At 29.7% G+C, this 15,798-nt stretch overlaps 2 protein-coding genes across 2 annotated transcripts in view; both read left to right on the top strand.

The window, feature by feature from the left end:
• Positions 1-15,798, top strand: part of LOC145672189 (LIM domain transcription factor LMO4) — a 565,777-nt gene that overhangs the window by 237,348 nt on the left and 312,631 nt on the right. The gene's annotated exons all lie outside the window — the stretch shown is intronic.
• LOC145672173 (uncharacterized) lies at positions 1,181-7,360 on the top strand. Its single transcript, XM_081741531.1, has 2 exons — positions 1,181-1,234; positions 4,545-7,360. The coding sequence occupies exon 2, from the start codon at positions 4,546-4,548 to the stop codon at positions 5,152-5,154; it is 609 nt and encodes a 202-aa protein (XP_081597657.1). The 5' UTR covers positions 1,181-1,234; position 4,545; the 3' UTR covers positions 5,155-7,360.

Below are 15,798 nucleotides of genomic sequence, written 5' to 3'. Positions count from 1 at the left end.
TTTGAACTAAATATGGGAGCTAAAATAAGCTCTTAAAAGTATATAGGAAGTGGGAGGAAACGGGAGAATCCCGAAAAAACCCACGAACACGGTGTTTGTTTACCATAAAGTTGAATTGATTGGGTCGGGGATTGAACCTTTGCTACGTTAGATGGGATAATGTATAACGTGAATTATAGATATATTAAAATATGTATGTGGTGTAAAGTGTGACTGAAGCTGAGACTTGAAGCACGAAAACTGAACGCCTTAGTATTGAAGAATTATGTTAACGTATGGTGCGATACTTACAGAGAGAGAGAGACGGAAAAGAGCTCTTCCAGTGCTGAATAAGATAATAAAACTGAAAAAGGCAACCTTTGGTTTCGTTTTCGTTTTGCAGAACCTACAAAAGTGTATTGTATTTTTTTGGCTATTGTGAATTATGTAGACGCTACAAGCTGTATTTAAGGGAAAGAGTTTCTTTTATGTGTGAATTTATTGTTTGTAGAGAGATAGTTGCGTAAATTTTGTGTTGTATTGAAGGGAAGTTGTAGGGGGTAGTGTTTTAAAAGAATTTTGCTTTAAGACATACAGTAATTGGACGAAAGTGTTTGCAGGGGACGCTAAGATTTTAAAAAAAAAAGAAAAGAAAAGAAAGCGTAAAATGTTTGGCGTTAGTTTGAATCTTTTATTTGTGAAAAAAATATAAATATGTTGTTTTGGAGAACACGCTTAGTTGTATTTTAGAACTTACTCTGTGCTAGTTCGTCTGTGTTTAATATTTGAGGAAAGGAGTTTTTAGTTGACCGGAAATATCTATATTTGGAAGGTAAGTTGAATTTTGTTTTTTATATTTATTCTATAAAGTAATAACGAAAGAACTTAACTTTTATAGATAATTGAAGTGAGAATATAATATTATTTTTATTTATTGACTTTTAAGAAAAATAAAATGAGAAATATTGAAAAGCTGATGGTGGAATTAATTTTTAAATTTATATAATAGCATAGAACTTAATTCTAAACCACCCAAGTAATTTTTATTAAAGTTATATATATATATATATATATATATATATATATATATATATATATATATATAGAGAGAGAGAGAGAGAGAGAGAATGATATTGTGTGCTTGTGAAGGATGTGTTGAATTTATACTAATTATTTTTTCTTATTTTTGTTTTAGATTTTTTCCTGGATCGATTTTTTTTTTATCAGCGTTTTGAAAGAAATTTGGAGATTTGAGGTAAGAAATAAATTATTTTATTTATTTTTAAACTTAAGAGAGGAAAACTGTGGAGCTTATTATGTTTAATTGACTTTTTGGAAAAGATTAGTTTTAGTTGCGAACATTTTGAGTATAGTATGTGTAGCCTAGTTTTATTGAGAGGAAAGCAGGAAACGCTGGAAAGATAAAAGCTTATAAATAACATAGAAAATGCAATATTTGAGTTTATCGTGCCACGATTATGTCCTTTAGGCTAAAACTGATGTGTGATTAAGGCAAGTGAATGATGCTGGAAGAATTGGTGGAATGAGAAAGTAGGAGCAAAAGGAAGTACCCCGAGTAAACTCACGAACACGATGTTGTCCACTAAAAAGTTACATGTCTAGGGATTAAATAAAAGACCTTACGCATGAGAGATACCGTTGAAACATATATAGAGGAAACGATGAAAAGATAGAAAATGAAATTTTTAAGTTTAACGTCCCACGGTTATACCAGTTATGCTAAGACTGACGCGTGATTAAGGCAAATAAATAATAACTCAATAATTGTTGGAATAAGATAGTGAGAGAAAAACGTGAAAACCCAATAAGAGAATGATGTTTAACACAAAGTTAATTTGCGGGGAATTGAAGGAGGGATTGCACGCACCAGAGGTGTACATTATAACATTGAGGTACCGTTGGAACATATGGAGAAAAAAGCACAAGATGGTGCAAAAATAAAAGTTTATTAATGATATAGAAAATAAAATTTTTAAGTTTGACGTTTTACCCTTATGCAGGTTAGGGTAAAGGGTAATAATGAGAGATGGATGAAATGGTGGAATGAGAGTGTGGGATGAAAGGGAAAAATTGCGAGAAAATGCATGATGAGAGTACTTACATGGTTTTTTACAGTGACGTGGTAGCTAGGGCGCACACCGTTGCTCTGTATTTCTGTTAGGCTAAAGGAGACGGTGATGATGAGTGAAATGTTGGAATGAAGAAAAATGGGAGGAAGCGGGAGAACCCCGACAAAATGTAGGCATACGGTGTTTGCGCAGCATAAATTTGACTTGTTGCGGATTGGGATTGTATGAGAGATTTGAAGCACCGGAGGCGCGCGGTACCGCAAACTGGCTTTAATAAATATTGGAATTTATTATTAGAAAGAGGATATGAAATATAAACTTTTAGTTAATTCATGAATTGGAAAAACAAAAGCAATGTTATGTAAGATAATGTGCAATTGAAATTAGTTGAGTGAATGTGTTGAATTGAACTGAATTGTTTTACGTTTAATGCACCGCTAGCTTAATTGGAAAAGTGTAGTTTGCCATATATTTTTGCGTGTAGATAGAAGGTTACGTAAAAATGCCATGGATTTAAAACAGACTGTTATTAAGTACCAGTTTGGCAATGACAGTTTTTTAATATTGGAAACACACACCAACATTTATGACATGAAAATTGGTAATGTAGGTGCAAGTGTGTCATAATTATTTTGGAAAAGAGATAATTGAATTATATTTGTTAGTTAAAGAATTGGGCAAAACCATGCATGTGTAATATTAGTATAGATTTAACTAATAACGTACAGAGAAATGTTTTAATGCCTAAATTTAATTGAAATTAATACCCATATGGACTTTTTATTGGGAATATCACTATTTCACGGCGTGTGCTTGCGACTTAAATATTATTATTATTTTTGGAATATATATGGCGTTATACCTGTTGTATAGCTTTATGTAACTGGCCTTATGTCCGAAAGAATAAAAAATAAAAATACAGGAAACATAAAAGCATTGCGGGGCTAAAATATTTACTCAGACTGAAAGTAAATTTATGAATTATATTATATTAATATAAGTATGGAAAAATCAAATGACCGTATTTAAAATGTATGTATAAAGAAGATTTCAGTTGAGTTAAGTTGATTTTGAGTTTAGCGTTTCCTTGTGCAGCCATGGAATATGAGACGTGGACCTACAACTTTACGTGCAATGGGCACCACATGAGTTTGCCACGGGAAGCAAACGCTGGTTACCTATGGCAAATGCGCGTACGTTAACCGCTTAGAAATGTAGGAGCTTATGAACGAGAATAGTTTTTAGGAAAAATGGATTTTGTTTTCTTATAATAATTTATTGAAAATATTGAATTGATTTTATGGCACTTAGCACTTTATATTGCACGGTAATGCGAGTCAGGGTAAAAGAAGATGATCATTAAGGATGTGGAAGGAAACGGAAGCATTCCGAAAAAATTATGATGATAATATTGTTTAGTATAAGATTAGTTAACCAAATCTCTTGTTAAGGAATGTTCTAGAGGGTATATTAACAAGAAAGAAAGGGAGGGGGCAAAGAAGACTACAATTAATGACTGATATTAAAACAGAAAGATTATACGTAAAAACGAAAAGGTTAGCGGAGGACCGTGGTGCATACAAGCTTGTTAGCTGTGGCAAGTGACATGGTATTAAAGGCAAAATATCTATAATTATGATTTAAGCAGAAAATAGAACTATGAACCAAATGTACTAGAGGAAATTAATTTAGGATTTGTATGGAAAAAGTAAAATAAAAAACGTAATGATAACTGAATATTATCTTGGTAGTATTGTAAATAGAAATGTTTCCTAGAAAAAAAAACTTTTGCTTAATTTGTGTGGAATTTTATATAAATGATACGAATATGTTCATACAATGGCAATAAGGACGTATGTTATTTGATATTTTGAATATGTAGGCAAAAAACAGACAGACATTGAAATTTTTTGTTGGGAGGGTTACAAAGTAATTTTGTTAGAATATGTTTCAAACTGGTAATTTTTAAGGTATTGTAGACAGTTATATGTAGGTTACTTTTAAAAGTAAGGTAAAAAAATTGTAGAAAAAAATAGATTGTTTATGTTTGAAGGAATGAAATATTACTTTTGTTGGAAATATAGGTAAATTGCCTTATAATTATAATTTAGGGAACTTAGATCCCCAGAGTTTTTTACTGATGTAAAATAAATAAATAAAAAATAATTAGAGTCATTATTTGTATTGAAGATCCAACTTTTAAGAACTGATATTTAAATAATGAAATAACTTTGACAGATCAAATTATAGGCGCTAAACGAATAAGTATAAGAGTGATAACTGAGTATTCAATGTACAGTAGCTATTTATTTTGAGAATAGAACAGTGAATTGATTGAATGAATTATTGAGAGATATAAAAAATAAGATGATACCTATTTTGATATATTTTTAATAGAACGTCTGCTTAAATATAACATGTGAAATTTTATAGTATTATTTGATATTTATAAGTGTTTATTTTTGTTTGTTGCAGGATGGCACAACGCAGAGAAATTCAAATTATCGATTTAAGTATTGAAGATATTGATGTGAGGCATTTACATCCCGAAGAAGAGGAGGATGAGGTGCTCATAGTAAATCACGAAAAAGAGGAGGATGAGGTGCTGATATTACATCCCGAAGAAGAGGAGGATGAGGTGCTGATATTAGATCCCGAAGAAGAGGAGGATGAGGTGCTGATATTAGATCCCGAAAAAGAGGAGGATGAGGTGCTGATATTAGATCACGAAGAAGAGGAGGAGAATGAGGTGGCGATAATAAATCACGAAGAAGAGGAGGATGAAATGGTGATAGTAAATCACGAAGAAGAGGAGGATGAAATGGTGATAGTAAATCACGAAGAAGAAGAGGATAATCATTATGATGAAGAGGATAATGATGATCATGATGATGATGAGGTGGGGGAACAAGAGGAAGAAGAAGAAGAAAACAATAGGGTGATTGAAATAAGTGAAGAGTTTTTAAAAACAATGATTAAATTACAAAAATTTTTAAACGTAGCGACGGATGCTAAAGTTTTACATACATTTAATCAATTTTTGAATAATTGTCAAGATTTATATAATGAAGGGAATAAATTGTAAAAAAAAAAACGAAAAATGTAAAAAAAAAAGAAAAAGAAAAATGTAAATATAAGAAATAAAAAGAAAAAAAAGAAAATTAGATTAGACAATATAATTTGTGTGTTTTATTAATTCCAATATGATTACTTTAGGTAATTTGAACTGAGAAAAATCAGGTTTTAAGGTTACTTGGTTGTTTGGGTGGTTGGAAGGTTTTATAGCGACCACATTTTTATGGTTTTCTCTTTCAGTTTTCTGGTGGATTGTAGGAAGACTTCAGCTAACAAATGGAGTGGAGTAAGGTATTGTATAATTTTTTATGGAAGACCCAGCAAAGAATATTAGTTTCACAGGGATTTAAGATTGTTTTGGTGTTAAAATTACAGGGAAAAAGTCTATAGAAACCTTATAAGAAGAAGAAGAAGACTGTTGAAAATATAATTTTCAGTTACTGACTAAAGATGCTTTTTTGAACTTGATTAAAAGACAAATTTTAGGTAGTGCAAGCTGGAATCCAGCTCAGCTATCTAAATATTTATTATTATTATTATTATTATTATTATTATTATTATTATTATTATTATTATTATTATTATTATTATTATTATTATTATTATTATACATTTGACAGACCTGGAAAATAATTTTGACTCTGTTTCTTTAAAATTATGCTTATCTTATTCTTCCTATCCATTACTTTCCTTCTACTTTTTCCTTTTATATTCATATAAAGAAAAAAAGACAATTTTTTCGTAAACTATATGCAATGAAATGGTTGTCACACATAATCTCTTACTCTGAGTGAAGTATTTGAGAACAGAATTCTAGGAAGCTAAGAGGAATAAGAATGGTGATTGGCAAAAGCTTCATATTGAGGAATTACATAGTTTATAGAATTACCCATTATTGTTAGGGTTATCAAGTCTAGGAGGCTTAGGTGAGCATGTCATATAGGTTTAATAGAATGCTTTCAAAGTCTTGACTGGTAGACTTATAGGAAAACGATCGTTAGGAAGACCTATGCACAAATGGGAGGAAATATTAAGATGAATTTCGCAGAAATTGGAATACAAAGTACAAACTGTATACAATTGGGTACGGATAAAAGTTAGTGAAGAGCTTGTGTGAACCTCTGGGTTTCATAGGTCATAGACTTAGTTAGTTAATTTTATATGCAATGAAAATAATAATAATATTAAGAACAAGAAAGATAAATAAAATTCACCTCTTTTCTGCTACCCGTTTTTTAAAATAATTTTGCTTGTTTCCCTTAAAAAACACTATTGAAGCTTTATAACTTATGTATTGGTAACGTATTTTGATCTTGATTGAAGGAACACTGAAAATCAAGACCAAGTTTGTTTCTAAGTGGAAAATTTACTTAAAATTTTGATATATAACTCATAATTTCCATGGGATTATTTTCATATTTCATCGATTGCTGCATTTTAATAGATTAATTTGAAAAATATTTCATAAAAAATCATTATGTGTACAAGACTTCACTGAATATGTATGATATTTAAAAAAGGAAATCCTATGTACATTTTTCACTAGTGAAACTTATAACATAAACGAAAATCAATGGGAATATTAAAATGAATATTGCATAAAGTACAGCATAAATCCAATTGGTTAAGAATAAAGCTGAATTAAAAGTTTTTGTAAGCGTTATTATGAACGAAAAAGAGGTAATAGTTAAGAACAGCTACTTGTCATCTTTCGTGCATGAGGATACATCTTACTGTTGCACTACCTGAACACTCTAAGTACAAGGGCAAGAACTCAGTCTATTACCTACTTTTTAACATCCTAGATAATGAATGAATAATTCCTAAAAGTATGGCGTTTCTTGTCCTTCCCTAAATGGAAAGTATGGCTCCTTAACTATAAGCGAAAATCAATGGGAATATTAAAATGACTTGTGTTTGCTTTTATTTATTGGACAAATGTCAGATAGAACCGTTGTTATGAGACTTATTTGTGAAGATTGAAATACGGAAACCAGAAATGTTGTGCATTTTGTGGATATTTAAAACACCAAGAAGCCCAATAGTGAACGGATAGGTTACCTACCATAAGACAGCGAGAGAGAGAGAGAAATAATATGGGAAGCATGCATATACGCTGAATGCATGCTATGAAGCGAGGGCGGGAGGGGGTGTTTGTAGTTTGGCGAAAAGAGCAAGAGAGGGAGATAGGGAGAGAATGTTTGCAAGGTTGGATAATTGAGTTTGGTGCGTAAGAGGAGAGGAGAGGGGTGGGAGGATTTTGGTGCTTGTACTTTGACGAAAAGACCAATAGTGTGCGTGAGAGAGAGAGAGAGAGAGAGAGAGCAAGCTTGGATAAATGCGTTGGGTGCGTAAGAGGAGAAGAGAGGGGCGGGGGAGAATATGTTTGTTGTTTGACTTGAAGAGTAAGAGCAATATAGACACGAGCAAAAAGATAGGGAGAGACAGAGAGGTAGAGCGAAGCATGCATACGTGTGCTGCTGAGCGGAAGACAGGGGGAAGGCGCGGGGTTAACCTGCTTCAGGCTTTTTTTTTTTTTTTTATTCCTAGTTGAATGCAATGGAATTTACGGTCTTTTAAAAGGAGGGGAAAAAGCGTGATGTTGAACACAGAAACTGCAAAAGTTGTCGTAAGCCAAGAGAAAAGAAATAGCAAATGAACGAAAATAAATAATTTATCTGTTGATATCAGTGGCGTATATGCACGCGTTTATTGAAATTTTAACTGAATATGTAAACGGGTTTGAGTGACTATTTTTTTTCTTTTTAAATATGTAAAGTTAGATTATAATGTTATGATGTGTACTAAAAAACACATGTAAAGTATAGAAATGTTAAAATGATGATACTTACCTAGGATAAACTGTTTTGTTTGATGTTTGAAGCACATACGAAGCACTAATATATGGAGGGAAACGACAAAATGATTTCGTCGGTAAACGAATGAGGAAATGCCGGTTGTACAAATAACAGGAGACCGATACGATTTGATGTAAACCGCACAAAAGCATGTATGCTACTGACACGTGTTGGTATATAGGTGGCGCTGATGCATAAAGACTAAGATTTTTTTCCGTATAATAACTTTAAATGGTCATAAATCGTAAACGGTTCATCGTAGGTGAAAATGGACAACAGAAATCGATTTATCAGGTCAAAATCTATATAGAAAGACACCCTACATGATAAAATTAAACAATTTTTATTTTTTTGAAATTTATATACAGTGTGTTTCAAAAGTACAGTTTTTTATTTTTTCGCTTTTTTGGCCAAACTATTGGTCGTAGAAAGAAAAGAAAGATATTTTCTTAATTGTTAGGACCTAAGGAACACGACTATACAGATTAGAACATTGTAACTTGAAAATAATTTTAAATGGTCATAAATCCTAAACGGTTCATCGTAGGTGAAAATGGACACCAGAAATCGATTTATCAGGTCAAAATCTATATAGAAAGACACCCTACATGATACATTTGAACAATTTTTATTTTTTTGAAATTTATATACAGTGTGTTCCAAAAGTATAGTTTTTTATTTTTTCGCTTTTTGGGCCAAACTATTGGTCGTAGAAAGAAAAGAAAGATATTTTCTTAATTGTTAGGACCTAAGGAACATGACTATACAGATTAGAACATTGTAACTTGAAAATAATTTTAAATGTGCGTAGCTCCTAAACGGTTCATCGTAGAACAAAATGAATTACAGAAATCGATTTATCAGGTCAAAATCTATATAGAAAGACACCATACATGATACATTTGAACAATTTTTATTTTTTTGAAATTTATATACAGTGTGTTCCAAAAGTATAGTTTTTTATTTTTTCGCTTTTTTGGCCAAACTATTGGTCGTAAAAAGAAAAGAAAGGTATTTTCTTAATCGTTAGGACCTAAGGAACATGACTATACAGATTAGAACACTGTAACTTGAAAATAAAAATTTAATGAATTTGCATAAACAATATGGCGTCGAATTTTTTGAAACTTTGGAAATATGTTTATTAAAGGGTATATTTTTATATGAATAGGTAAAATGAATAATATTACTAAAATAAATACCTTTTTGCGCGTTTTTTACCGCGACCGGTATGCGCCGCGCGTTTTTTTACCGCGAGCGATACGCGCCGCGCAGTATTTGCGCCGGGAAAAAGGTTTTTGCGACGCGGGACGCGTAAAATATTGCCGCCCGGAAACTGCGCGGGGTATTGCCGGACAAACAACACTCGGTAACTTGCTATGGCACATGTACACACACGCACAGTCTTATACACACTAATGTGAATGTTATGGTACAGGTGGCGTTCTTTCAAGAAACAAATATGGCGGATGGATTTTAATGTGCATTAATTTAGTATACATTATTTTTAAAAACACTAATAATTAAAAATTTAAACAAGTTAACACGAACTTAACCGAACTTTTCCGAACATTGCCGAACAAACAAAAATGTATGTAGAATTTTGTACATATTGGTTAATGTACCACACGAATACTTCCGAACTTAACCGAAGTTTCCCGAACATTGCCGAACATAATCCTAAGAGTTTATTTACAATTTGTGTACATGTATTACACAAACGGTTGCAAACATAAACATAAAAATGTATTATCAATTACCGTACACGTTTAGTATACGTATACTTTGCATTAAATATAATTTAATTACCGTCCAAAATAATAATTATAATATTAACACAAAATATAACACTACTACTTGTATAAGCTACAACACAGTTTGTAGTCTCGTACCCAAAAGCATTACGTTTTGTAGTCTCGTACCCAAAAGCATTACGTTTTGTAATCTCGTACACAGGTACTTTAACATATTTTAAATTTAGTAACAGTGATATTACACAATATGATGTAATTTGTAAATTTTAGTTGCTTTTTTTTAATAGAACACTCATAGAGTGTGATCGTATTTAAATTAACGTGCAAACTCCTAATTTTTATTGGATCGTTTGCTGTGCAAACTCTTTATTTATTTATCTTCTTGTATTTTTTTATTGTATTGTTTCGTTTGGAATTTTAATTGCTTATCTTTTTTAATAGAACACTCATAGAGTGTGATCGTATTTAAATTGCTAAGCAATCTCATTATTTATTTAACCTCTCATATATTTTATTGTATCGTTTGCTTTAAAATTTTAGTTGCTTATCTTTTTAATAGAACACTCATAGAGTGTGATCGTATTTAAATTGGTAAGCAAACTGCTTATTTATTTAACCTCTCGTAATAAATTACTCGAACACTTCGTGTGAGCATACTAAAGATGTTCCGAAAAATACTAAAATGTGTGAGCATACCAAAGATGTTACCTCAAAATGTGAGCATACCAAAGATGTTACCTCAAAATGTGAGCATACCAAAGATGTTGTACGGATATTTGAAGCACAAAGGATATCACTGTGTTATAACCCATTTACATATAGATTCTAATTCATTAGAGTATTCATACTTTTAGTTACTTCTAAGATGCTTGTTCACCTTGTAGAAGACATTATGCCGACAACATAATTTCCAACTTAGGATCATTTATATGAAGCATAGGTATTGTTCCTTTATCTTATATAGAATACAGATACTTCGTATTATATGAATATTTGTTTGGAGAAATAAAACATATTATTATAAATTGTAACGCTTTATTGTATTTATATACTCTACAATATTCTATTTTCCAATATTGATATACATATTTAAATAAGATATATTTAAATAAGATATTTACATTATATATATATACGTACAAGTACCAACAAATAGGAAAACTTATGGACATATTTGATGATATTATGACATTATAGTACCTTTAGACAGTCTACTATTTACATATATACAGAATACCATTCATTTTATGCACTTAATACTTTGATAACCATATGGTAATGTTCTATAGTCAGTAATACTGTTATGATTTAATCGTCGTCTTTTATTTTGAACTTTCTGATGTGTTTTAGTTTCAGACTTGGATACAATGACAAACCCAGGCTTACGAACAATTCTTCCTGGATTGTGTAACTGTTTTTTTTTTGTCAGCTTTATCTTGAACTAGTTGATAAAAATGATCAAAGTTAATTTCTTGTCGTGTACGATGATTTAAAGTAATTCCTCTAATTTTAAATACATAATCTACTTTCCCTGTTTGAACTTCTTTCATCCTATAGGCATAATTTTTTGGCCCTAAGCCTATAAAGGCATCAATTTCCCACCCATCAGGAACTTCATTAGTTAACTCACCTAAATAGGAACCCAAAGAAAGTGGAGGCTTTTCATTACGTTGCTGCACAAACATAATACTATCAGTGTCGCAGTACAATACACGCTCAGGATCTATAACTGTTAGTAACTCATAAAGTTTTAGACGTGCCCAAGAGGTAATGAAGGCTGCAAGGACAACATTGGAAAATTTCCATGGCTTGTTTTTGTTTTCAATGTTTTTATATGATACAATGAGATGCCGCTCTCCAATAGGCAATACAGTTTGTACCTCATATTGTGGTGCCCATAGATAACTTAAAAATTTTTCTGGAGTATCTACAATTACAGATTGAGATAAATCTGTTCTTTGTCCCCATTTCCCATACAAGGAATAGAGAAATATTTTGGAAATATATCTTAGACCAGGATTTGATTCAATGTTATTTTCCGTTAACTGAATACATTCATGTTCATAATAGTCTGCAATATATTTTTCTTGATCTTGTTTAGTTTTGCACCAGCTAGGAAATCCTGAAGACTCCTGCTTCATTTTTAAGAAGGAATTGACATAATCTTTAAACAGATTATTTTCTGATCCAGATAATTTGAATTCCCAAATTTCAATAATTTGTAGAATTTTGTATCCGAGATCTAAAGCCACATGAAGTTCAGGAGTACAGTATGTACCAGTAAGGACACGCTCGGCATCATTATGGATGCAAATGTTGTCACTTTGTTCCATACACGTACGACATAACCCAAACAAAAGGCGATCATTACATGTATATGGTAAAATTGGAAAATATAAGTCTTTGGGAGGCAAGATACTACATTTCACTAATCCATGAATACTTTGCACTTGTGGAAAGTCAGGCCCCTTGTATATTATAGGTTTTCCTATAGGCAATGGCTTACGTGCCATTACCCAGGGGTAAAGACTTGTAACATCATAATATGACACAGACTGATCGGTGATACATTCGTACAAGGCATTAAAACATCCCACCATAAAACTATCTTTAGGTATCAGATGATTAATACTTTTTTTTTCAGTATTTTTATTACTATGTAATATTCGATTTTAACTTTTTAAGTTGCAGTATTTGTAATACATGATTACTAAAAATCTTTTTTTTTGTTTTCACTAATGTTATACTTTTAGGGAAATATTAAAATAAACTGTTAACGAAAATATCAATATCATAAACGAATAACGTTTATAATAATTTCTCGTAAACTTTTTGTAAACGTTGTGTCTTTTTTTTTTCATTAATAGTTATTCTCTTGCGTAATAAAAAAGTTATTGTAAAAAACTTGTGCTAATAATATTTACGTATACTAAAAAACAAACTCGATGTTAAAAATTTCTTCTTATCATATTAAAGTATTAATATAAACAATAGTTCTTTTCTACTTACCTTTGAAAAGTTTTTTTTTCTTTACAAATGTTATTTCATTTTTTTAATAATTTACCTAATGATATTAAAATAATTATGTAATTCAATTTTATGCACAAATATAAAATAAAATCATGTATGTAAAATAAATTCCAATGCGTGCAAAATTACAACTAAATCCGTTTGCACATAACATTACAGACTATTTGTGCGTACAAAAATTACAAACTAGGTATTTAAAACAAATAAAAAATAACAAAAATACTTTTATAGAAATAATATTTTTATTTTTCACATAATTTAAACTGATTACATATAAATAAATATGTAATGTTATATTCTATTTTAATTTTAAATTCATGTACATGAAAACAATTTCATCATACTAAAATTATAATAAGTATTGTTTTCAAATTTACTATATTTACAATGTATAACTTTTACTTCGTTTACTTATTTCACTAACACATCAAACAAATTAAAAAAAATTATAAAAATTGTAAGCAAAATCTTTTTTTGACAAAAGCTCTGTAATTAAATCAACATAATTTTTGTTTAATAAAATATTATATAACATATAAACAAAGGTCCAATCATCTATTTCAATATCATGATATGTTGAAAAAATTTCATACAGTTCATCAAAAGTACGACCTCGTACCATAACACACCATGCATTAAAGCACATCATTTCATATTCACAAGTAATACAATCATGGTGTTCTATAATATGAGAGTTTTCGAAACATCCTTCACATACTAGTTTATATTCTGGTTTCCATCTTGAAATACAATCCAACACGCACTGTTCATTCACAAAAAAAGAAGTGCAATTATACAGACACGGTCTGATTCCTGTAGGCATTTTTGTCACTTTTTAAAAACACTTCCACTAACTCAGAAATATAACTATCACAAAATGTGAGTGATTCATATGATAAATTAAATCTATTTAAAAGCGTTTTGTTTTGTTTGTAATTATCGTGTAAACAATGTTTCTTCAAATACAGTTTAAACACTATGTCACGAGTTGTCTTCTTAATTACAAATTCCCACACAGAGCGTTTTAATCGATTATTATATGCTAATAAACATAAATGAAGGCGCTCATCTGGTATTCTTAATGAACAAGCAGAACAAAGTAGTGGTTCATTCAGTTTATAATTTTCAAAAAGTTCTTTTATGCACAACTTACTTACTTTAAAGCGATTGCACTTACAGTTTATAATATCTAATTCACGAATTTCAATATCTGTATTAGGATACACTTTTTCAAATTGTATTTCATCATCATTTCGATAAAATCTTCTAAACGAATTACAATGTTCTTCATTAGAATGTAATAATTTCACCTCACAAATAACTTTCTTCCTATTAACAAGTTTAAGTTCTTTCTCTCGTGGTGAAATATATTCGGAATGGGATACTTTTCTACTACACATCTTCACAAATACTATACTATTTAAGTATTGTTTCTGTGTATACATAAATAAATTTGCGCATGCGTATAAACTTTTAACGAATGCGCATGCGTGTTACAAACTTATATTTACTTTCCATTGGATACCACAGCTTCCAACTCCAACATGTGTTTTCCTTTTCACAAATAAATTTGCGCATGCGTATAAACTTTTAACAAATGCTCATGCGTGTTATAAGTTGGTATTTTACTTTCCATTGGTAAACATAGTTTCCATTGGTTAACAGAGCTTCCAACTGCAACATAAGAATTTTACTTTTCATTATGCAGGTATGTATGTATGTTTACATGTATTTTTCATCAAACAAAATAAAATTGTGTTGTATATCCAAAACAATAAATATTAATATATGTTTTGCACATTTTATTATTTCAAATCAATTTTATTAGTTCACACAACATGGTCGTGTAATTTATTACGCAATGTTAAATAAATACTTTTCGTAAAACAATTTTGATAATAATACGTAAGTTTAAAAATAAAAAATTAGTTAGTAAAACAAATTCTCCAAACATTTTTACATAATACAAAAAAAGTTTATTCAAAACAAACAATAAAATATAAATGTAAAGTTTTCTTTGCGATTTCTAACACGGCAATACAAAGTGTTCAAGTAATTTAGTATTTTCAAAAATCATTTGTTTTCAACATAAATTATTTAAGTATTAAACTTTTATTATTATTTCTATTTATCTTTAAATATTTTCTTAAAATGTAAAATAATATTATGAAAAATTAAAAAAATGCAAGCGTGTGAAACAATACTAATTGTAAAATAATATAAGTAAATGCAAAAGAAAATAAATATCAAACAAATGTTAGTTGCAATCATTTTCAAATTTTTCTAATTATTTATTTCATTACTCATTTTAAAAACAAAAACAAGAAAAATTATTATATTGCATAAGTTTATTTCTATATATTTTCATCACAATACAATACAATAAAATTACATTAACAAAAAAACTTGATGTTATTTTCATTCAATACATAAAATAATAATAATTATTATTTCTTCTTTGTATACAATACAATTAATGTTATAAAAATTTTAAATATTACAAAAATATTTTTAATCCATGTGATTTTTTTTTCTACACCTTTACAATAAAAGGTTGCATCTTGTTTTCTAACAAAAAAAACGTAACATCAAATTCGATGATCACGCATTTTGCGTGTAAAAATTATACTTAAAATTTCAGTATCATGTTCTTCAAATAAATTAATAAAAGTTATATCGTTGGATAAATATCCTACAACAAAATTTCCAATATCATAATAAAATAAACATTGTTCACAAGAAATATTATTATTATTAAAACGTAAGTATGCACTTGTATGATGTTCACTATACGATACACAAAAAATTATTTTCAAAATACGTAATATGTATACATATATAATTAAAAGTTTAAAGTATAATTCTTTCTTTCACTTTTTTTTGTGTCTTTACACAAACACAAACAAACACAAAGTACACTTTTCATCTGTAGTTCAATTCACACATGTTTTCTGTCTTTCATTCTAAAAATTTCAATTACATCACTTAAAAATGTCTTATCCCTTTCTTCAA

Source organism: Thermobia domestica, chromosome 2 (genome assembly GCF_964235325.1).
Source record: "Thermobia domestica chromosome 2, izTheDome1.hap1.1, whole genome shotgun sequence".
Classification (NCBI taxonomy): domain Eukaryota; kingdom Metazoa; phylum Arthropoda; class Insecta; order Zygentoma; family Lepismatidae; genus Thermobia; species Thermobia domestica.
Note: the sequence above shows the minus strand (reverse complement) of the source record. Positions and strands in the feature narration are given on the sequence as shown.